Source organism: Delphinapterus leucas, chromosome 1 (genome assembly GCF_059928025.1).
Source record: "Delphinapterus leucas isolate spDelLeu-1000000601 "Yukka" chromosome 1, BTC_Dleu_Yukka2, whole genome shotgun sequence".
Taxonomy (NCBI): Eukaryota; Metazoa; Chordata; class Mammalia; order Artiodactyla; family Monodontidae; genus Delphinapterus; species Delphinapterus leucas.
Window position 1 is genome coordinate 59,114,359 of NC_143129.1, and position 23,996 is coordinate 59,138,354.

At 43.7% G+C, this 23,996-nt stretch overlaps 1 protein-coding gene across 1 annotated transcript in view; it reads left to right on the top strand.

The window, feature by feature from the left end:
* ASTN1 (astrotactin 1) overlaps positions 1-23,996 on the top strand; it is a 163,783-nt gene that overhangs the window by 83,037 nt on the left and 56,750 nt on the right. Inside the window, exons 12-13 of the mRNA XM_089901297.1 lie at positions 978-1,082; positions 2,979-3,167. Coding sequence (XP_089757423.1) covers positions 978-1,082; positions 2,979-3,167 — 294 coding nt within the window. The remainder of the gene's footprint in view (positions 1-977; positions 1,083-2,978; positions 3,168-23,996) is intronic.

Consider the following 23,996-nt stretch of genomic DNA (forward strand, 5'->3'; position numbering starts at 1 on the left):
ATTGTATTTGCATATGTACATATATACGCACACATGTGCATACATCAGGCATAGAAATGAAGCCCAAATTGGTGCTCTCAACTTAGCAAGGTGATTTTTTAATTTCCTGTGGCCTAATTATTTTGTTTCTGTAGCATTTTATATTTATAGTAATGGCTAGAATTCAAGTAGAATGCCACTCTTTCTACAAGGTGTTCAAGCAAGAACAGCTCATTACAACATCACTAAGAGGCTACAAGGATATATTTATTGAGAATGGCCTTGGATAAGTAACTTGGCTTCCCAGAGCCTCAGTTTTCCCATCTGTAAAATAGGGACCACAAATAAAGTGCCTATCATGTGTCTAGCACATAGATGACACTCAGTATAGGGCCCATTCCTGCCCCTTACTAACTTAGTCATGCTGACACTGTCCCTCCTGGTAAAGACGAAACAAGCATTATCAGCTTCAGAGTAATTAAAACTTAGATACGGAACACAAGTCAGTTAAATGGGACACAAAAATCGACGTTATCAGGAACTTGAGCTGAGTCAATTATTGCAGCTATTAAAGAGTGTAAAAACCTGTGTGTTACAGTAAGCCCAGAGTTTCATATGAGTTTATTAAGGGAGTATTGTAGTAGAATAGTTATGAACCCTGTTCTGGTCTCAGACACATCTGGAACTTTATCCTGGCTCTACCTGGTGGCCTAGGGCCCTTATGCAAACTCCTGTCTAAGCTTCAGTTTTCTCATTTATAAGATGCAGACAATAACACCTAGTTTACAAGGATCATATGACTATATACAAAGTGCTTAGCCGAATGCCTGGTACAGAGTATAGGTTCAATAAGTGATAGCTGTTGTTACTATGATTCCAGAAATTTTCTCCATCCAAAAATGCTTTCTCATTTCCTCACAATTACACCCCCTAAGCCAGTAGACTTGGGACTTGAGAATCCACTACATGCACTGAGCCCGCATTTCCTCTGTCCCTAGGGATGGTGAACTTCAGTGAGGTGTCCGGATACCCCGTCCTGCAGCACTGGAAGGTCCGCTCTGTGATGTACCACATCAAACTCAAACAAGTGACCGTCTCTCAGGGTGAGCACAGCTGCAAGCCATCCCTCCCACCTGCTCCTGGGGTGTGGCATTCCTTCCCAAGGGCACAAGCCTTTTATCAATGTTGAAGATGCCACCCAAAATGTAGCCATTCCACGAGATCTATAACCTAGTCACTCGATTCACCCTTCAGGGCAAATGGCTGGAATCGGATCATTTTCTTAGCATAGATTAAATTGCAAGTCTTATCTTGGATAATAGAAGAGATGGAAAGGGCAAGGCGGGAACCACTGGAGATAAATTTAAACACTTACTTTATCATATTTCCTGGAGTCACCCAGTGTATAGAGAGGATATGCGAAAGCAAACTTTTTATAAATTGACAGAATAAAACTTTCCAAGTGCAAAGAGTGTACTTTACTATACCTTAGAGGTTCTATATGATGAAAGAAATAAGGGAAAGAGAGCAAGAAAGAGGAAGGGGAGTGGAAAAATAGAAAATAGCTATGGTTCCTAAAAGCAAGTAAGCAAGATAGATGGATAGATAGATAGATGAATGTAGATTTATCTACATCTACATCTATGTTTTATATATATAAAGATATGTATATATATCTTTATATCTAATAAGTTAAGGAGTAGTGAATTCTGAACTTAGGATAAATTGTTCCAAAACAGAAAAATGAGGCACCTTGTATAAGTATTCTTCAAATCTTAGTGATAGAGAGTTGTGAAGACAAGTGAGACATATACTAGAGAAAGAAGAGGCCTTAAGGATATAGAACATCTCCAAAGTACACAAAGGGACTCAGAACTTTTTATTTTCTATCACGAAAGAGTTCTTGGCAAGAAGGGATTGGGATGTGGCTATTACTGAAGTGAGCTCTGCTGGTGCAGAAAACACTTGGAACGAGCAAAGTTACTCGTCATCCTAGAAAAATACGGCAGTATTTTTCACATACTCAGTTTGCACGCAGCACAGGTGCTATGCATATCAGGGGTTAACAATCACATATCTCTGTTGCCACGTGCTTTTAAAAGCCACACATGGCATCATGGACGATGTGGACTTCTGCACTTGGGGTCTCAAGCCTGGGCCGGGCTCTGCCTTGTCCTGATAGGACACAGGTGTGTCAAAAAGAAGGCTGTACAAAGTTGGTCAGGTAGGGAAGGTATTGGATTTGGAAAATTTGCCATAGGTTATCTTTCTGACAAATAATGAATCTCTTAAACAGGGAAGGCAAATCCAAGGAGATTTGTCTGGGGAGGAGGCAAACAGATTCCTTCCTCCATTTGCCATTTCAAAGTCTTTATACTTTTGATTTTCTTAAATAAATGTAAGCAGTGTTTTAGTGGCTTTCCTTATCTTTCTTCTTCCATTATCTTCCCATACCCATTTCTCTGCATGAAGGCAGCATCCTGAAAACTTTTTTGGTCACTACCCACAGTTACAGCACATTTTACACCGTGACCTTGTGCACAGGCATGTCTCCACATACACACCACAGAAGGTTCGTGAAGCCATACTTCATCTTCCCAAGTGAAATGTTCTCTGCTGGTATTTGCGTTTCTATTTTAGACTGTGCTATTCTTTTTCATTTTTTAAATGCTATTATTTGAGCTCACTAAATTGATTTAATGTCATGACTTGTGATTTGAAACAAAAAACTTTGACTTAAGCAGGGAGGTAGTGGAGATTTGATAATGTTATACTTAACTTGCACGAAGTTAACAACATAACTAACTGGGTGGAAGAAATATTCTTTTAGGAACTGAAATGTCTGATTTAGCTACCTGGAAGTACCTGGTAGCTCCAGCCAGCTCTCCAGTGTCACTTTGGGCCACATGGCACTTGCACATAGAGGCTGGATGGCCTGGGAATCCAGATACCCATATTGTAAGTCCTCACTCTTTTTCTTGGGTGACCTTTCTCCATAGCCCTCAGCAATGCTCTCCACTCCCTAGACGGGGCTACATCTCGTGGGGATTTTGTAGCCTTGTTGGACCAGTTTGGCAACCATTACATCCAGGAAGCTATCTACGGCTTTGAGGAATCCTGCTCTATCTGGTACCCAAACAAGCAGGTCCAGCGGCGACTCTGGCTGGAATACGAAGACATCAGCAAAGGTGAGTGACATGCTCGTCAGCAAGTTCTACTCCCTGTGCAAGTCCTGGCTGCCTAGGTACATCCATAGGACCAAAAATAGGGAGTCTGTAGGTGAAGGACTAATTCAGATTTGCCTCGATGTTCTTGCCCACCCTTTAAATTGCCAAGGTTTGGTTGCTAAAACCAGATGTCAAAATGGGAGTATTTGGGGAAACTTTATATGCAGGAGGGGGTCCAAACTGTATGACCACTGAGTGGGTTATCATAGAGGGAGTCTTCTAAAGGGCTTACCAGCCACCATGCATCCTGTTACCATAGCACGGGCAAAATACTAGACTGTTCTTATGGAGTGGGGGAGAAAAGGAGAGCGTTTCAGTCTCCCCCCACCACTCCCTGCCTCCGGCAATCCCATCCTACACTGGCTGGCAACCCCTTCCGGTAATTGCATAGTAAACCCCTTCTCACTCCATCCTGCCCTGTGTTCAGGGGCAATTTTCCTACTGCTCTGTGCTCTGAGGAAATCTCCGTTGCCCCAGGTGTTTGTGTAGCTCTGGATAACAGCCTCCCAAATAAATCTTGGTCCACTGTTTGATGGCAAGTTAGTATTCAGTCCAAGTAAGTATAAGAAATTGGATTTTCTGGGACCCTTTGAATCACCTTCTGATGTAGGAGGAGTACTGGCTGGTAAATTTGTGTTCTGGTCAACCAAGACTGGTTTAGAATTGCCATTCATGGAATTTCTTCTTCTTATCTTATCCTCATGGCATTCTGATGAGCTCAAATTATGGATGTGTGAGTTGCTAAAGGGCAAGTGATGAAATTAGCACAGTGAAAACTCAAGAAGTAGGTCATCCTAAGATTTAATGATCAAGGGTCCCTCTGAGACTAGGGACCCCCTGCTGTCATCAGTGCTACAGTGGGAGAAAATATGCTCCCGTGGCTGAGATGCCCTTGGTTCTCTGAGCTCCATACAGATTTCTATTTTGTCTTGAGGCATGAGAGCCCCTCTTCTGACTGGGAGCTTTCTTCCAAAAGAAGCAAGAGGCTTGTACCTGGACTGCAGGCTTCCCCCCAGGTCCTGATTCCTCTAAGCTCAAAGAGACAACCGCAGGCTTCTTGTATCCCTTCAAACTTCAGCATCTTAAAATTGTTCTGATTCCAGTTTGCCAAGAAGGAGTATAATGTAAGCACATTTCGATAAGACCAGTTCCAGCTGGCAAAACTGTTATGTTTCCATGCCAGAGCCTAGCGATTGAACCAAAGGACTAAAGCCTCCTCTATTTCTGTTTGCCAGTGGTTCAAGGATTGCCAGGCTCTAGGACTGCTGGGAGATGCGAGCCTGACCTTCCTCAGAACTCCTGGTTCTACCTCTTGCGTCTATCCTGAGCATTGTAGTATCCTTAAGGTTAAATGCGAAGCCCAGGAGGGAACTTTGTCCATGGCCTTGGCACTATGCCCTATCCCTCTCCATTCTTACACACAGGAACTAATTTTGTCACAGTCCAGCTGTTGGCTTTAGTTCTCATAAATATGATGTATATCACCCCTTGCTTGTTATTGATATTAAAAGATATTCAAATATTTTAGTATGTTTATTTTGATCTCTTGCGATTGTCCACGTATACCTGCCCCCCAGCTGACTCCTGAATCTTACCTCTGTGTCATAGAGTTTATCTCTCTTATTGTTGGATGTGATTCTTACACTTAAATATTTTTCTTCTCCCTATGCACTAATTTCTTTTTATTCCAAAAGCACGAAGCATGCTACTGATTAAGGATTATAAGTGCATAAGACAAAGGAAGATTTTCTTCTGCTTTTCTGCACTCTGGAGAGGATTGCTCCAGAATGGAATTTATACACTAGTGGTGACAAGTGTTCTGAGAGGGCTATACCTACCATGGCATAAAAGTGACACCTTTTTAGACTCGAGTCCTTTAATTATATGTTCTTGCCTATTCTAACTTTAAAAACTTTCCAGTGAAAAGGGGTTTTGTGTTCTTTGCTTTTGTACCTATGATTAGATACCTAAAATTGCTTATGGATTGAATAGGAAAGAGGTTTATCAGGGGTGAAATGAAATGGAAAGATCATAGGACTGAAAGGCTGGGACTCTAGAATCTGCCAGGTAACTTTTGTTTAGTCAATCAACTATAGGCATCTCCCCTGTAAAGTCTTCTGTAGTTTCTTCCAGCTCTGACAGTTTATGGATCCTAGAAGTCCCCTTTATGTGAGAGGCTTTCTCAGGTGACACATTTGAGTAAAAGACTTTCCTCTTCTTTCTACAAATCACTACACAACTTCTTGAGGGTAGGTTCTATGCCTTATTCAACTTTGAAATCCCAGGGTCCAGCACAGAGCCGGGCACATGACAGTCCCTCAGCAAGTGTTTGTTATTGTTGAGGTTGTTGTTAGTGATGGCAATTGGGGTTGTCTCGGTGGGAACGGTGGTTAAAAGCTCTTCTGACGTGGTGACTTCCCACGTGGGTTTTATCATAGACACATAACGCTTTAGGTACGCCTGACTGATAAGAACTCAGAGATGGGTATTTTTGAACAGATCTTCAGAAGGCAGCCTTTTATTCAACAGCCACTTATTCATCATACAACCACTATATGGTTTGGTCAGACCATTATGTAGGAGCACCTGTCTTAAGATAAGTCTGACTGGAGCCCATGAATAACATATTTCCATTTCTCACGGTCTAAGATTAGCCTCTCTTCTTTTTCTTTTACAGAGCAAATAAAGACTATCTGAATTGAAATTTCCAACCTCACTCTCTCTGCTTCTAAACTGACTTCCATCTTTTCTCATCATCCTTTGCCCTTGTGCCTCAGGAAATGCAGTGAGTTCCTCCTCTTCAGGCGAGTCTCTCCACCTGTACACTTGCTTCCTTCCCTCTCTGCTTCCTCTTAGTCCTCACTCATTCATTAGCCTCCTCGTTTTTCATCTCTGCAACCTCTTCAGCCACAATTATCCCTTCGCCAACCTTCTGTTTTCCAAAAAATAATATTTTTATAAATATGCAACTCTTTTACCACTGTTTCCTTTCAACATGTCACCATCAAATTTCTTGAGTACGTAGTTTATACATCTTTTCTCTACTTCCTCAACTTCTTTTCACTCTTCCAATAATTGCTTTCAGCCCCGTCACCCTTACAGAAATTGCTCTGGAGAAGGAAAAAAAAGACTTTATAAGCAGAGGTTCATTTTTCTATTCTGTGACCATTTCATCTATCTCAGCTAAAGAATTTGTCCCTTTTGGCCAGGTCTGCCTTCTTGCAAATCCTCTCCCTTTGTGTCTCTGATGCTATTCTGTCCAGATTCTCTTCATAAGTCTTTGGCCTTTATTTCTCATTCTTTTTTGCCCTCACTCCTCTAAAGAAATCGCTTACATTTTGGTCATTTTCTAGGATTTCACCCTTAATGTTCATCTCTTCTTCACTGTTGCTGGGTGATTCTCTTTTGTATCTACCTCAACCCACATCTCAGATCCTTCCCTTCTCCCTGAAATTCAAAAGCTCATTTGTCTATGAGTGTTTACCATTTCTACCTGGATATTCTATAGGCACCTCAATGATCAGCATCTCTTTTCTCTGTATCTGCTAGTAGATTCATGAACCACATTGATGGGTCATAATATAAAGTGAGGGGTCTTTTATATTCTCCTCCACCCTCCACATTCAACCATTTACAAGTTCTGTTCTTTTTACCCCCTAAATATTTCTTCAGCAGGTGTCTTCTCGTCCATTTCTCAAAATTGTATGAGTTTACGGTATCAGCTCTCATAAGAAATATTGAAATAGCATCCTCAGGTGCCTTCTTCAGTTTCCTGCCACTCTCGTCCATTCTGCATTTCACTATCTGTTATCTTTTTTAAATGCCCCTTTATGACATGACTCTTGAGCTTGGAGCCCGTCACTTATGCCTTACTGCCTTCTCAGCATGAACATGGCTTCACTCCCTGTATTAGTTTCCCATGGCTGCTGTAACAAATGACTACAAACTTGGTGGCTTAAAACAACATAAATTTATTTCCTGAAAGTTCTGGGGCCAGAGATCCAAAATCAGTTTCACTGGTCTAAGCTCAAGGTACTAGTGGGGCTGGAGGATCCTTCTAGAGGCTCTAGGAGAGAACCCCTTTTTTGCCCTTTCCAGCTCACAGTGGCCGCCTGTATTCCTTGGCTTGTGGCCCCTTTCTCCATCTTCAAAGTGCATCACTCCAATGTCTGAGTCACATGGTCTTCTCTCTGACTCTTTCTGCCTCCTCACGTAAGGACCCTTTTGATTACATTGAGTCCACCCAGATAACGCAGGATAATCTCCCCATCTCAAGAGTCTTAATTTAAGCATATCTGCACAATCTCTTTTGCCAGGCACAGGTAACATTCATAGGTTCTAGAAATTAGGACCTGGGCATCTTTGGGAGCAGATATTCAGCCTACCACACCCTCTACCCTCTCTGGCTGCTGCATCACTGACCATTCCCTACCCCGAGCATTCCTCCACTCTGATGACACAAGACTGCTTGCTATCAGTCCAAAACCCTTGCATTTGATTCCAGGCAGTTTAAGGCCTCAGAGTCTCCCTTCCTGCCCCAGTCTGAGGCCAGAGGTATGTGCTCTAAAGTCTCCACAATTACTCGTCCCACTCAGAAATTTTCTCTTGGGCCTTCTCTTGCCCACCCGGCCCCCTGACCCTACTCCATTCCCTGGTGTCTGTTCCTTTGCCTCATTTCTGGATGGATCTTGTTCTCTTCTTAGGCCCTTAGGATCAGCAGATCAGTCTTCCTGGCTATGATTTCTGTTTCTTGCTTGTGTCTTTTAATCGCCCCTTCAGCTCTATAAATTGCCATCTGCAATTAAATGATACCTTGACCAAGTGTCAGGCCCCAACTCTGGGTCCAGGGTCAAGGTTCCCACTGGTTCAGAAGAGGAGATTGAGCCTTTCCACACTTCTGAGCCTACCTAACCTTGTCCTCTATCTACCCCGATTCTACCATCACCTTTCTACTCTTCAAGAGCCAGTTCTAACATCACCACTTCCACCAAGCCTTCCTTCTAGTCAGAATTCTTTGCTTCCCGTTTCATGCTCTTGGAGCTCCTTATATATATCCTTTGACAGCAGTCTTGACATTTCCCTGTATTGTCATTTCCCTGTATGACTGTCTCCCATGATAATAGACTTGGCAGCATGTACCATATTTCCCTCCTTTTTGTAATTTAAAAAGTTTATTTAAAAAATGCAAAATGTGTAAAACAGAATAAAGTGAAAAATACATCTTCCTCTCACTCTTATCTCCCAGTCATCTAGTTCCACTCCCCAGAGGCAACCAGGCAACTATTACTACAGTTTACTGTCTATCTATCCAGATATATTCTATTCCTAGCTATGTGGAAGTGAGCAAAGAAAGTTGCAGAAAAGTAGATATATTAGGGTCTTGTCTGTTTTAAAAATGTTATATATAAATATATGCATATACACATCTATATAAGTATAATCTTTAGCCTCTCTCTCACTGTCTATGTATATTTAGATATGTGTGTGTGTATGTATGTACACACACACACACACACAAGTTATCTGTTTGTTTCAAGATTAGGGATATGGTATAGGGTAGGGGCTTTTATTTTTTGTACTAAAAACTTCTGTGTTGCTCTTCCTACAATAAGCATGTGCCACTTTTATAATAAAACTTTTTTAACACACTGAAAAATATATTCTGAAAAGTTTCTGTTATCTAAAGACTTAGAAAGTTAACTGGAAGAAAACAAATCACACAATTGTATCTACAAAGAGCTGAACTTTGGATAGAAATCTGGGAGGAAGTGCAAAACAATAGGATCATTTCTTACCAATCTTTGAGTCTTCACCCCTGACACAGGGCCTGGCATATTATTAGCATCTGTTGTACTGTTTGTTGAACGAATAGATCCTTTATTTTGTTCTTACTTCAGAAGAAACCAGTAAAAAGAGCCATAGATCTGTAGATTCCAGAGAAGTGACCAAAATTTGAACCTTCTTCAAATAAGAACTTCCAAGGGCTTAATTTTAATCCTCAACCTGACACACTAAACCTCAGTACATTTTCTTTCTCTCTTTATTTCTTTTTTTTTTTTTTTCTTTTTTTTTGGTACTCCATTCAGGAGTGGATTTCCTCAGATCTTTCTTCCTTTTCTTTTCCAATATCACTTTCATTGCTACATTAGATCTGACCTTTGCCATAGCTTTTCCTCACCATTGCTTTTGGGGCATATCAGTGGGGTTATCTGGGTTGACAATTGGCAATAAGTAAGCTCTTCCTTTCTGTTGTACCTTGTAGTCCATAATCCACTGGGGGTTGGGGCATAATCCACAGCGGGTTGGTTGGTTGGTTTCCAGCCAGTTGCTTCCTTTCCATGGGGAAAGCTAAGAAGAATAGCTTCCTCTTCTTCCAAGACACAAGTTGAGAGTTTGTCCCTTAAGGGGACCCTCTAGCTCTGAGAAGTCTTAAGTTAGATTAGAATCAAAGAAAGAAGTAAGCCACATGGATGGCATTGTATTTCTACCACACAGGATGCCACGTTTTCTATTTTTCATCAATTATTTTTTGGGAGGACAGAGCCCAAGAAAGACTCAGTTGGCTCATCTGCCCAGGATAGTGAACAGGTTTCTTCCACGGCTGAAGCAAAAACAATAGCTGAAGCAGCCATCAGCCTCTGATCCAGTCTGTGAGTGCTGGTCAGCAGAGACCTAGTCTTGTGTATTTGATGCCAATGAAGAGTAATAACTTAAGTTTGTATAATGCTTTATGTTTTACGACCCCAGGGTTGCAAACCAGCTGCAAAGGCTCTCTTTATGCACATTCACAATGACGAAGTTAGCACACAAGTGGCAAAGCGATTATGGCATACAGCTATTTTCTTTCAATGATTAATTAATTCATTCAACAAACGTTTGCTGAGGGCCTGCTACATGCAAAACCCTGAAGTGAGCAGAGAGGGGGTTTCGAGAAGACATCTGTTCTATGGCATTCCCAGGCAGACAGGCCTGATGAAGGTGCCACTGATGCTGAGCCGGGTGGTATCATAAACAGAGGCTTCCGAGAGGATCTAAGCTTTTCTAAACGTATGTGTGAGGATTTATTTTGAGTCTTCAAGTCCCCAGGCTCTGATGCAGAGTCCGGAGTAAAGTGGATCTGTAGGTTGAGGGAAGAAGTTACCAAAATAATATTACCAAACAGCCTGTTACATAACTGTTCTCATTTAATCCTCAAACATACACATCACTTAAGTCTTACGTTCCCTATTTATAGATAAGAAAATAAAGGCTCAGAGAGCTTAAATAACTTGCATGTGGTCACCTAAGCAGTAAGTGGCAGAGTGAGGATAAGAAGAATGCCTTCACCTACTGAGATACGTTGCAAATGGCAGCTTGCTGTTTTGCCTGCCAGTGGCACAAGAAGAGATGAAGGTGGGAAGATGAGTGGGCCAAATGGAAGTAGGATCAAGATGGAATTGAAGCCAGGTGACTGGTCTAAAGTGACCACTACAGGGCCAGATGTCAACCATGGTTAGACTTCAAGAAGGATCCACTGCCTTTCATCTTGAGTTTTCAGGAGTTTTGGTTATTTGTTGTGGGTTTTTTTTGTTTTTTGTTTTTGCCGTGATATATGATGATGACCCAGCTTCTGGAGGAGTTTTTGTTTTTTTGTACAGCAGTGCTTTTCAGAATTTAATATGCATATGTATCACCTGGGATGTTGTTGAAATGGTGATTCTGATTCAGTGAGTCTGGGTGGGGCCTGAGATTCTGCATGTCTAACAAGCTCTTGGATGACACCAAAGCTGCTAGTCTGAGGACGACGTTCTGAATAGCAAAGCTAGATTCTCTCCTCAAAGACCAACAGGGAGTGGGTTTCCCCGTCATCCCTGCTCTTCCTGTCCAGTGCAGGAACTTCAACACGGGAGCCATGGCACGGTGGCCTCCAGGGCTGTGTCCTGGTATCATCTGCACAGTGGAGAGTCCCACAGAAAGGAGGCCGAGCCTGAATGGTTTTCACTTTAGGCCAGGACTTTTCTGTGATTAAGCCATTGATCATTAGGCTTGTGTGCACCATTGAACAGCCTTAAGCCCTCAGGCACTGAAGGGAATTGGAAACATGCCAACCATCAGGATTAAAGGTGATAAGCTGTTTTCTTAAAAAAACTTTGTGCTGTAGGCAACACTGTCCTCATCTTACTATCTCAAACATTCTATTTTTTAAAATAGTGTTCAAGAGGTCCCCATTTTTTCCTCTCAAAACCAAAAATTATTGGAGTTTCATATTTTTACCTGGCTATTATTTTAGTTGATGGGACAATTCTGGTGGTGATGTCAAACTTCTTTCATATAATGATGGGCCTGACGGTAGTGACATCTTGTCCATAATGTACAATTTAGTAGTTGATTATATAGTTTTCTGGATTATTCTCTCCTCCAGATATGTAAGTTTTGCCTTAACAGTTTGATGGATTGCTTCCTGAGAGTGGGCTCATTCATTCATTTATTCAGTTCCTTCTATATCTAAACACTGGTTTAGGCACTGGTCCAATAATGGTGAATGATGCAGAAAATCTTCCTGCTTCTATGGAGCTTATATCTTAGTGAAGAGAGAAAGAAAGTGGCAAGTGACAAACGAAAGCAATAATTCTAGATAGTGACATATACTATGAAGAAACTAAAATCGGGGGGTGTAATAGAGGGTGACTGGAGGATGGGTGGGGGAGCTGATTAAGATGGCAGGCACAGGGCACTTCCCTGGTGGTCCAGTGGTTAAGACTCCATGCTTCTATTGCATGGGGCACAGGTTCAATCCCTGGTCTGGGAATTAAGATCCTGCATGCCGAGAGGCAAAAAAAAAAAAAAAGATGGCAGGCACAGAGAAGGCCTCAATGATGGTAATGAAGGGGTGAGTTTGAGCTGAGACCTGGCAGACAAGACAGAGCACGCAAAGATCGGGGGGGCCGAACAGTCCAGGTAGGGGACATAGCAAATGCAAAAGCTTCATAATTTTTTGAATTCTCATAGCTTCTAGCATCAGGTAGGGCATATAGAAGTTAGTTGGTAAATACCAGACTGTTAACCAGCATGGCTGAGAAGAAAGAGGCCTGGGTTCTCTGGTGGAATATGGAGAGAAGAAGCTCTACTTCTAGCCAAACTTGTTCTGTTTCCTAGATTCAGCAAGCTAAGCTGGGATCAATTTGTTTAGCCCATCGTCTTTTATCCAACATTTAGATCAATGCTCAGGTGGGCTGTCCATGGTGCTATAGACCCAAGAGAAATAAGCATATGGCGACAGGCTTAAGAGTACAATACGTATATCTACCATGACTTTTATCTCGGTCTTAAGCCATGGTCTCCATACCAAAACTAATAGTTTATGTCTGCACAAGAAAATATGTTGGGAAAAAATTACAAGATAAATGGTGAGGCAATGGGAAATCCTGCAGCAAATGTGGAAATCTGAACTTGACATCACTTGGGCTTCCCGCTTCTTAACTGGCAATATGTCTATATTGTCCATCCAACTCTAAGGCAGCATGTTGAGGGAAAGAGCACTGGATGGGGAGTCAGGAGATCTGGGTTATTGGTCTCAGTTGAACCGTTAGTCAGCCAGCTGACCGTGGGTAAATTACTTAGCCCTCTTCAAAATCATCTTCCCATCTGTATAATCACTAACTTGAATTAAATTATACTTAGAGTTTCTTCTACTTTTGGTGTTCTGTGACTTCTACATGTTCAGCAAATGATTTCTACTTCTCATAACAGAATGCAACATTTAATAATGCCTGGCTCGAGGATAAATAGGCTAACTCAACTGATACTGCAATGGAAGGAGCATAATGCAGCTGTTTATAGGGAGGATTTAGAGTCAGATTGGCATCAGAATTTTTATTGAGAAGTTTAATTAGTGGCTGTGAGCCTCAGTTTCCATGTCTGTAAAATAGGGCTATTGATACTTAGCTTACAAGTAAGGATAGTGTAAGGGTCGAATACAATAATTATTTATGAAACACAATGTCTAGCATACTGTAACTGTTCAGTGCACTGGGACATATTATTACGGCTATTATTAGTACTAGCATTATTTCAGTGAAATTTGCAGTTCAGTTCACTATTTTTGAACAAAATAGCTGCTGATCAAAATGTCAAGGAGATGTCAGTAAAACTGGGTAAATTTTTTCTTCACAGAAACACTGATGTATATTTTAGAAGTCACAAATCACTAATTAGGCTAGTGGAACAGGGGGCGTCAAACCAAAATTACAAAAATTAAGACCAGAATCACATCTTTTGGCTGCTCTTTTCGGTCCCAGTTATAGCTCCTTTGCTAAGAAAAGACCAGGAAATAAGCACCACCCATATTAGAGGGATTTTTTTTTTTTTTTTTTTTGGTGGGGTAAGGGAGGCTATAAGAATGTGCTCTCTGTGGAAAAGAATCCCTGGGGACGTTTTTTTTGATAAGCAGCCTGGGTGTTACTGCTTTTTAAATGCAAAGCAGCTGTCAGGTGCATCCTCCAAAGGGGGAAATTCATGCAAATGTCCAGCTGTACTAGCCTTCCCCGTTACCTGTAACTCAAAGCCTGTGCCGTCTGGTTCTGCTGCCTGCATACAGATGTGGACTCTGATTCCTCTTGTGCCCCAGAGGTGGGACCCTGGCCCTAGTAACAACCCAGGCTCCAACATAAGTGGATGTTGAGGTAGAAAGATAACTGATTAGTTGTTTTGGGGTTTTTGTTAGGCTCCTGTCTCCTCCTGTTTTCCATGAATAATCTGCTTTAGAGGAACACTCTTGTATTCTCAGAGGCCTGAGGAGGTCACCAGCTTCTGGAAGGTGAGGGCTGTCTCTAGCAAATCTCTGAGGTCACTCCCTATTCCTACCCCATCTTTTGCAATACATAACGCCATGCACCGAATCTAGCAGGCAATCAATAAATATTGGTTGAATGAATAAATGAGCAAATAGCATACTTTTCTCTCCTCCTTTTCCTCTTCCAATGGAAATGGCAGCATATTGTCCAGGACAGCATCTCCTCAAACACCATCCCCTTCAACCCCCCGGCACCAGCCCACCCCCTCATCATCCCTCTTCCATAGCCACAGGATTGATTGTTTTGTGTGGGGGACATTATCCACTTGCCCCCCGACCCCGGAATTACGTCATGTCCTGGGATTTGGCATTAGAAAAATAGACTAGTCTTTAAAACCAAGTGATCGGGCTTCCCTGGTGGCGCAGTGGTTGGGAGTCCGCCTGCCGATGCAGGGGACGCGGGTTCGTGCCCCGGTCCGGGAAGATCCCACATGCCGCGGAGCGGCTGGGCCCGTGAGGCATGGCCGCTGAGCCTGCGTGTCCGGAGCCTGTGCTCCGCAACGGGAGAGGCCACAACAGTGAGAGGCCCGCGTACCAAAAAAAAAAAAAAAAAAAGGAAAAAAGAAAACCAAGTGATCAGCGACTGGGATTACATACTAGGAACTGGTGTAAATCCATGTGTGGACCTCCAATTTGCAATCGTTATTTCAAGTTTCTGGCTACCAGTTAATGTTGTAGGAGCCAACAATAATCTTTCTTTTACCACCTTTCCTATAATTGCTTTTTAAAAACTAAAGCAAGTAGGAAAGTTTTCTTTGTAGGGAGGGAGGGGGTAAGGGAGTATGTGTTAGGTGTAACATGCAAAAGTTTAAACTGAAACATAAGGCATAAAACTACTGTGACTTAAACCAGCACATCAACAAACCCCTTTCATCTAAGCTTTACCCATTTGGCCACTAACCATTTCTGATTCATTCCTAGTTTCCATGCCTCTGTTGTTAAGAGACAGCCTCCCTGAATCTCATGGAACTCTTTGGAAGTTGGTTCAATTATTAAAAGATGTAAATTAAGGGGAAAAATTAAAAATACACGAGCAAAAACTAATGTCAAGGAAATCAGCAAAAAATGGATTAGGTAGGTAATTAATTTAGAAAAAAAAAACGAGAGGAGTTGACATCGTTTTCAGGCCTGGCCCCAATGGCCAGCTACACTACAAAATGGCAGCTGGTTAACGTCACAGCAGTCAAAGGACCCAGACTACACCACTTCTGTCTCTGTTACTGATGAGAGGAAGATGGTTTTCCAGTCAGATCAACTTCCCTCTAAAAAATCCCCAGGTGTACTTTGACATTGTCGCTGTTAATTTTGCTGCCAGCAGAGTCAGGGACACGTAGACCTCAATTAGCAGCACCTTGAGGGAAGGCTGTGAGTTCTGCAAGGTAATGATGTTTAAGCATTCATTCAGAAATGTGTATTGTTTACTGTAGATCAGGTGCTGTGCCGGGCATCAGGAATATGATGGGTAATAAAAGAAGGCTCCTAACCCACTGTGGGATTCTAGATGTTGAGGTGTAAAGCATAGCTCTCTCCTTTGCCAGCCTCATCTTACTTCTCCTCTCCTTGCAATTGGCTAGTCAGTATCTATGGGACAGCATGGTTGAACCCTCTGGGGGACCCACGAAAGAGGCAAAGAAGGTCACTACGAGGTCCGGAACATACTTTCCACCTTGAGAGTTCATCCCACTCCTTGGAAAGTTTTTCAGGGGGCAGGTCTCTGCATATCCCGTCAACTACTGAAGTGCCCATACTGAAGGTGGCTGCTGTCCCCAGGAGCAATCTGTGAGACACAGAAGAGGGGAAGCAAAGGGGCACACGTGGAGAGCTTTAGGTGAAGACCCCTTGCACCACCAACAATTCCTGGGGCAAGGGGCTGTTGGACCAGGTTGGGCCATCGCTGGGTCACATGTGGTGCCCACACCACTGCCTTGCTGCTTCGTGCAGGGCTGTTTGTAGACTACCTGTGCTCTGGTGACTGCCCACTGAGGCCAGAGAGGGGACCGTACCTGCCTAAACAGACTTCATGGCCTGGGGCTCCAGGAAGTGGTCACACCGATCTCCCCTTAAAGCCTAACATGATTAGAAAGGAATAGATAGCTTGGCTAAGTCATAACCACACAAGGCCCGTCCACCTGGTTAAGTCTGGCAGGGGACAGCGTTCATTCCACATAGTTAGAATGTAACACCACAGAAGCCCTCAGCTTGGAGCAACTGCAAAAATCAAGCAGGTTCAAAAGACTTAATTTTTCTTTGGCCGATTAATAAAAAAAATAACACAGAATGAAAGAAAAAGAAAGGTAGAAAGAAGCATTTCTCCAGCGCAATTTTTCAATAAATCTGCCAGTTAAAATATGTGCTTTGTAGGTGAAACGTGAGTGCCAGTGACAGGGAAAAACAGCCTAATCGGGTAAACCAACATCCCGGACTCCCTTGACATTTTTTTGTTTCCTTGGGGTTTTTCTTTAATCAGGTTGATTCCACAGAGGCAGCTTATAAAGTCACTCTTTGCCTGTGCCTCTGTTGCCCACCTTGACTGCTATGGTCCCTCCTGTAAATGTATTACAAGTCCAGTCGATTACCGTGGTAATTGGTTCTATTTATATTGATGTGTTTGGGGCATTTATGGCTTTATGTATTTTTATTTGGTCTTCTTGTTTTGCCTTCTGCCTTAGAGAGCAGGGACTCTGCCCACGTCTTTGCGTCTCCCCATAGCTGTTGCCTTAGACTCTGCTTGCAGTGTGTTCACGATCAATATTGATCACAGTAATGTGGATGTAGATAATCAGGAGACGCCAGCCCCCAAGCTTTACTGATCGCTGCATTCTTTTACAGAGCTGGGTAGAAAGAAGAAGTGTTATTATTATTATTTTTTTTTTTTGCGGTACGTGGGCCTCTCACTGTCGTGGCCTCTCCCGTTGCGGAGCACAGGTTCCTGACGCGCAGGCTCAGCGGCCATGGCCCACGGGCCCAGCCGCTCCGCGGCACGTGGGATCTTCCCAGACCGGGGCACGAACCCGTGTCCCCTGCATTGGCAGGCGGACTCTCAACCGCTGCGCCACCAGGGAAGCCCAAGAAGTGTTATTTCTTGAGAATTTCCACAATATCTCCCTTCAAGGGTAATTCATGTGTTGGGCCCTGTATAGATCATGCATTCTGCATTTGTTGGGCTGATAAAGATCATTAATGATCTACAGATACACGTAAAAGCAAATTGAAACCAAAGAAAAGCTCTCTTACAATTCAATCAACCATTTTAAAACATGGTTGATGATGGAATGATGGAAAAATGGAATGATGATTCAGTGCATATTTATTGAGTTTCTACTTTGTGTAGGCGTTGGGCAGTCATCACTGTAGAAGGAACATGATCCCTGCTCTCACGGAGAAGACAGGGATGAGACAGAATATAAACAAGTAAATAAAGAATAAACAAAATACTAGAAACTTTGGGTAATAAGGGTAATGAAGAGGGTGCTGTGATAAAGGGTGACAGGGTCAGTATCCTCTTTAGAAAGGGTCATCAGGGAGGGTATGAGTGGTGTTTATGTTGAAATGTGGAGGATGAGCTGGAGAAAAGGCATCCCAGGAAGGGGGAGTGGCCAGTGCAAAGTCCTGAGGTGGGAAATCCCAGTGGGATTGCAGCCTAGGGAGTGAGGAAACCATGGCCTGGCTGGAGCTGGAAAGGACAAGGATGGCCATGCAGAGTCATGGAGGCAACTGCCCCGTGACTCTGCATGGCCTATATGTTGGGATCCGTCCTGCACTGGGTGGAGAATAGCTTCACGGGAGGCCATAGTGGACACAAGGACACCAGTTAAGGACCTAAAGCAGGAACCCTGGCAGTGGACATGGAGAGGAAAGAACAGTGTAAGGTTTGTTTGTGGAATAGAGAAACTTGAAGACAGGGTGGAGGAGGGGAAGAGGAGTGGAGATAATTCCTAGATATTTGCTTGAGCAACTGATTGTGCTGGAGCACCATTTACAAACTGGGGGGCAGTGGGATGGAAGAGGTTGGGGGATGGTGGGGAATATAGAGCATCATGCAGACTTTGAGTTTCCATGGAGACAGCCAAGTGGAGAAGTCAAGGAGCCAGTTAGAAGTGCAGGTCTGGAGCTTAGAAGGGAGGTCAGTGCTAGAGATGCCAATCTGAGCCTGCAGAGTTCAACCAGCTCATCCCGGATGAGCTCACTCAGGGAGGAAGACGGAGAAGAGAAGAGAAGTGGGCCCAGGCCCAAGCTCTGAGTTGCTCCCACACTTAGAGGCCGAGCAGAGGTGGCAGGTTGCGGGGGAGCTCAGCAAAGGAGACCGTGAGGGAGCAGCCGGGAGGTGGGAGAATCAGAAGAAGGCTGTGGTGAAGAGGACAGTGGGCGGCTGTCTTGTCCTGCTGAGTGAGATTTGTAGGTCAGACATCATTGCCTTAGAGCAGTGTTCCTTTAGAGAATCCTAAAATATTATAACTGCAAAGGCCCTGGTAATATATGTGCAGAAACTTACAATTATTAGTATTTTTCATATATCTCATACTCCTCACCACCCTATGAAGTGCGGAGGTAGGTTACACATTATGACCTTGTCTGGTGAAGGGTCTTGGTGAGCTGTGCTCAGTCACAATGGCTTCACTTTGAATTGTAAAGCCCTGAAAGGCACTTTGCAAAGCAGAGGTCTGTCCCTTGGGGTATCTTCAGAGCGAGCGTGTTGTCCCAGGTCCTTGGGATGCTGAGCGGTGGAACCATTCCCCATGCAGAACGTCTGCCCCAGACCATGTGCTCTTGCTGGATGCCCCCGCTCCTCCCACTGGCAGACCTGTACCTCTAATTCCAAGGGGAGGAGCTGAGGCCCACAGTGTGAAGACACTAGTCTGTGGTCACACAGAGAGTGGCAGAACCAGAAGGAACCCAGGCTTGATCATTCATCATCCTTGTCTCACAGATCTGTGCATTGCTTTCTGCCTGTGCTAAAAACCGGAAGGGCTCGGGACGCTTGTTCCACTGCCTGGGTACATCTCTTTGAATTTTGGATCATCCCACAAGGCTGTCCCAGGATAAACACCCCCTCCCTGAGATTGTCCACTCTTAACAGTTTTATTATTACCAGGCGTTGTCAACCTAATAGCGAACAAAATAAAATCCTTACTCTGCCCGGCTTACCTTGTTATCCCAGTCCTGGGGAGAGAATTCCATTCCACAACTTAAGAAACACTCACTAAGTACCTACTGCCAAAAGTATATTGGATCCCAGGTCCTATGCTAAGTGTCCGGAATATGCTGATGAATGAGAGCTGCGCCCTGCGCTGGAGCTGTTCATAAAGTATGTGGGAGGGTGTCCAGTAAACCAGAAATTACAATATAGTGTGATAAGGACTCTAAGAGACTGGAGAACAGTCAGCACGGAAGATGGGCTCCTAGACCGTAGGATTGAGAAAACCTTCCTGGCGGAAGTGTTGCCTGGACAAAGAGATGGAGGGCGGGTGACATTGACCAGCAGCCTCTGAAGAAAGGGTATTCTAAGTAGGAAAAGGCAAGGCACATAAACACGGGGAATGAGAAAATGTGAGGGGGAGCTGGGGTGGGGAGGCAAGTATAAAGGTCCCACTGGCCAAGCCCTATCCTCCTACTTCTAACTTAGAGCGGTTTGAAGGACCTACTTATATCTTAATGTGGTTTAGGAGTTATTGAAGGATTTCAGCAGAGAAAGGATATGTTCCTATTGTGCTTAGAAGCTTACATCTGGACAGTATGGAGGGTGACTGGGAGACGTGAAAACTAGAGATAGGTTGACCAGTCAGGACAGTTTTGGAGTAGACTGTTTGGGAACTGCTGAGGGTCTGGAGTAAGGGGGAGGAAATGTCAAGTGTAGGATGGACGTGACAATACTTTTGGAAATATCACTAATAGGTGACTCTTTGGAGGGGGAGGGGGAGGATGCGGTAAGCCGTGGCAAGGCCCAGCCCTGGAAGTTTCCTAGGTAGGCATAAATGGAAAACCTGTGGCTCCTGTGGTGAGTTCCCCAGTTATGGAACAGCAAGAATTGAAAACTCTTTAGTCCAGACATTAAACTGAGCTGACGTGGATTGCCGAGCAGCAGAATTTTTGCTTTTCATGATAGTACATGCTGGGTGGATGGATGGAAGCCGACGTGGCAGAGGATGCCAAAGGCAGCAAACTCACCTTTCTGGGGTGTCCATCCTAGCAGCATCTCCCTTTTTAGGGGCTCCTGAACTGCAGGCATGCCTCGCTGAGATGCAAGGGTGGAATGGGAAACCTACCTACTCACCTGCGTCCTTATCTCACTAACAGCCTGCCCTTTGGCTGGAACCCTAAGTAGAAGCACCTTGAACCCAGCTCAAAGCATGATGCCAACAATTCCTTGAACCCAGCCCAGACTCAGTAGTCTGGCCTAGTGTAGGGGAAAAGGGTCAACGGTGATCTTCATGATCTCTGGGTTTCAGATACAAGTTAGTCCATCCACCACAGTAAAAATCAAAATGGTTTTTTCCCTGAAAGCCATTTGGGCGGAGATGAACTAGGGCCATGGGTGAAAGATGGAGAATGAGTTGGGCGGGGAGGATTCAGGTTTCTAAAACACACCAATGCTTTCCTGCAGCAGCTAGAAGTCATATTTCTGTAAACACTCAGATCCTTGCCATCCCGAGCATATGTTTCCTTGTTATCTTTTAATTGGTTTTTATCTAAATTTAACACCAAGCAGTTTGTGATGGCGGCAACTGCGAGCATTAGTGTGGTACATGTCAATTCCAGGGCCGTGTGAGATGTCAGGACCTCATCCGTGCCCTCCCTCTCCTCCCCGCATCACACCAGCCCATATTAAGAAGCTGGAAATTGCTCCTCGTGCCCTTTCCTTTCTGTGTTGTCATGTTTATAGATGTCAGGTTCTGGGGAACAAAGGGAGAGGAGTAATCTAAAATCCGAATGATACCACCGGAAGCTGTGTATAACAGCAGGTGAATGCCAACAGATTGCAGGCTGGTATCAGCAGGCCCGTGATGCATGAAATCCTGCATCCCAGGAAAGGACTTCAGAAATTGTCGAAAACAACTCAGCAAAATGCAGTAATCAGGTGTTTTCAAGAAAGCCGGAGAAGTCTGTTTCCGAAGATCTTGTATATCTATGATGTGGAAGGAAGCAGGATGCAACGGGAGAAGGAGGATTTGGGAGTTAAGAGACTCGGTGGCTGAGTGATTTTAAGACAGATCCTCATCTGCAAAGCAGGATAGTGAGAATATTGCAGAGGATTGTCAGGACCAAGAGTGTCACGGCTGGCAGAGCCTCTGGCCCATAGCAGGTCCTCAGTAACGTAACCATTAGGAGATTTTCCAGGATGGGCTCTAGCACACTAGTCCCACAGATTTTCTACAAGACGTGAATTCCATGTTCAGATTATTTTTGACAACACTGCCTGCTATATTTCCTTCTTGGAGATGTGCAATACATACGAGAATTTTTTTTTTTTTTTTTTTTTTTTTTTTGGCTGCATTGAGTCTTCGTTGCGGCATGCGGGATCATTTGCTGCGGTGCACGGGCTGCTCTCTAGTTGTGGCGTGCGGGTTTTCTCTCTCTAGTGACGCGCAGGCTCCAGGGCGTGTGGGCTCTGTAGTTGAGGCGCGAAGGCTCGGTAGTTGTGGCACACGGGCTTAGTTGCCCCTCGGCATGTGGGATCTTAGTTTCCCGATCAAGGATCGAACCCGTGTCCCCTGCATTGGAAGGCGGATTCTTTACCACTGGACTACCGGGGAAGTCCCTACATATGAGCATTTTAAAGGCTTTTTGAAGATTTACCAAAAACCTGTGTAACTTTTACTCAGGTTGCTCCTTCACATTAGAGCTTGAAAATCTTTTTGTCTGTCTATTTGTTATTTTGAGTAATGCTATCAACAGATCCTAAAAACAAGTTCTATGAGATCTACTTAGAAAAATTCTGAGTTTTTAGTTATGCTGCTTCTAATAAGGGAGAAGCTTTCCCTTTAAATTCCTCTCTCCAGATCTGGCACCAAATCCTCTTGTTTCTTCTGAAATACCCACCCCCCACCCCCGTTTACCCCTCATTCTCTGCACACGGTTGTCACCCCAGTCTGACCCCCAGACCTCCACGCCTGCATTGTTACTACAGCCCCCTGGCTAGTCGTTGTGGTCTCTAGTTTCTCATTCATTCAAACATTCATTCATTCAGTCTACATTTCACCACCTGACTCATCTTCCTTGGCTGTTTTCGTCCTTTGTGCTATTTCCTGTTTAGCTCTAGCAAAGGCTGGCTCCTACCTGTTGCTTCAAGCCTTAAAGCCCTGGTCTGCTTCTTCAGGGACCCATTCAATATGGCCCTATGCTATCTATGTAACTGTATTGCTCATTATTTTTCCAGTTAAAACCTCTGTGTCACAGAGTTAAGCTCTTTAATGGCCTCCTTGGCTACCTTCACCTCTATTTTTTTTTTCACCTTACTGCCCTTACCTTGATAATCTACATTGTCCTAACTACCTGGTCAGCTCCTCCCATTCTTCCAAACATAGTCTTTCATGAAGCCTTCTGGGACTTCTCTGGCCTCAGTGATAATCCCTCTTCTCTTCTTACAGTCTCAGCCATGTGATAGAGGACTGGTTGGATACCCTGGAGTCAGACAGACCTGGGTATAAGTTCCGCCTCTTCTAGTGAGCACGCTATGAACTTGGGCAAAGTAATTAACCCCTCTGTTGCTCAATTTTGTCATCTCTAAAATAGGGACAATTTCAGCACCAACCACGAAAGTCAATATGGAGAACTGACCTCAGTGTTAACTCTTACCTGGAGATTAAGAAATCCAGTCATCCCTTCATGTTCTACAAGATGGCTTGCTGCAAAGAACCTTCCTTCCCCCTGAGACTTACAAGACTCACAGATCCCTCAAAATTCCCATTCTTTGTCGTATAAATGATTAGCTGAACTGCTTGTCCCCACTGATCATTCAAAACAAAATGCTTGTTAATCAGACTTTGGTTAAACTTCCTTCCTTCCTCCAGGCTCTTGAACTGTAGCCCACCTTCAGCTTGAGCCAGTATACAGCCCCTCCTGAGAATGGGCTGGCCTCATACCACCTGCCCACATGTGGTTCTTTCGAGCTTTGTTTACTTCTCTCTATAAAAGAAAAACTCTTTTTTTCTAACTTTCGAGATGCTGGCAGACCTCATCAGAGCATTCTCCCAATTATAATTGTCTCCCCCTATTATTACAGTAGTCTCCCAGCCATGTCTTGCAATAGTCTTTTTGAATAAGGCACTCCCTACTAAGTCTAGATTTGCTTTTTACTTGACAGAATACATGGAAAGTGTTCCACAGAGTGCCAAAATGTGTAATAGAGAGCAGCTGCTATTCTTGTAATTACTATTATTATTATGTTTTGTTACCTTGCTATCCCAGATAGATTGCAAATTCTTTGAGGTCAGTCTCATACTTTAGAGCTCTCCACAGTACCTAACACAATCCTGGGTACATAACAGAAAGATCTGGGTATAGATCTTTAGTAGACGTATACTGACTAACTAATGAACCTGTCATTGAATCTGGAAGCCGACAACCCAGTGTGATCCTACATTTGTGAACAATTCCACAGACAGTGTAAAGGATACTTTACCTCTGTTTGGAGAAAGAAGGTGACCAAATAAGGATTGAGACTCCACCTGGGGTCATCTTAACAAGTGATGAGAGACTATGGCAATTCCTGTTTCCTTTCTATCTTCTCTAGCTCATAAAATTGCTTTTAAACAGTAGACAGTAAAGAAACCATGTAAGATAGAATCGTTGCTCGAAATGATGAGGAGAGAAAGAAAGAGGGAAGTTAGCAACTCGGAGAGAATTATGTCTCCAAGCTTCTCATTACCTGCAGGGCCAAACAACACCTTCCATATGTGGCTCTGGGCAACCATGGGTGGGAGTGGGGGTGGGGAGGTTGGAACAAATGCTAGAAGGCTGTT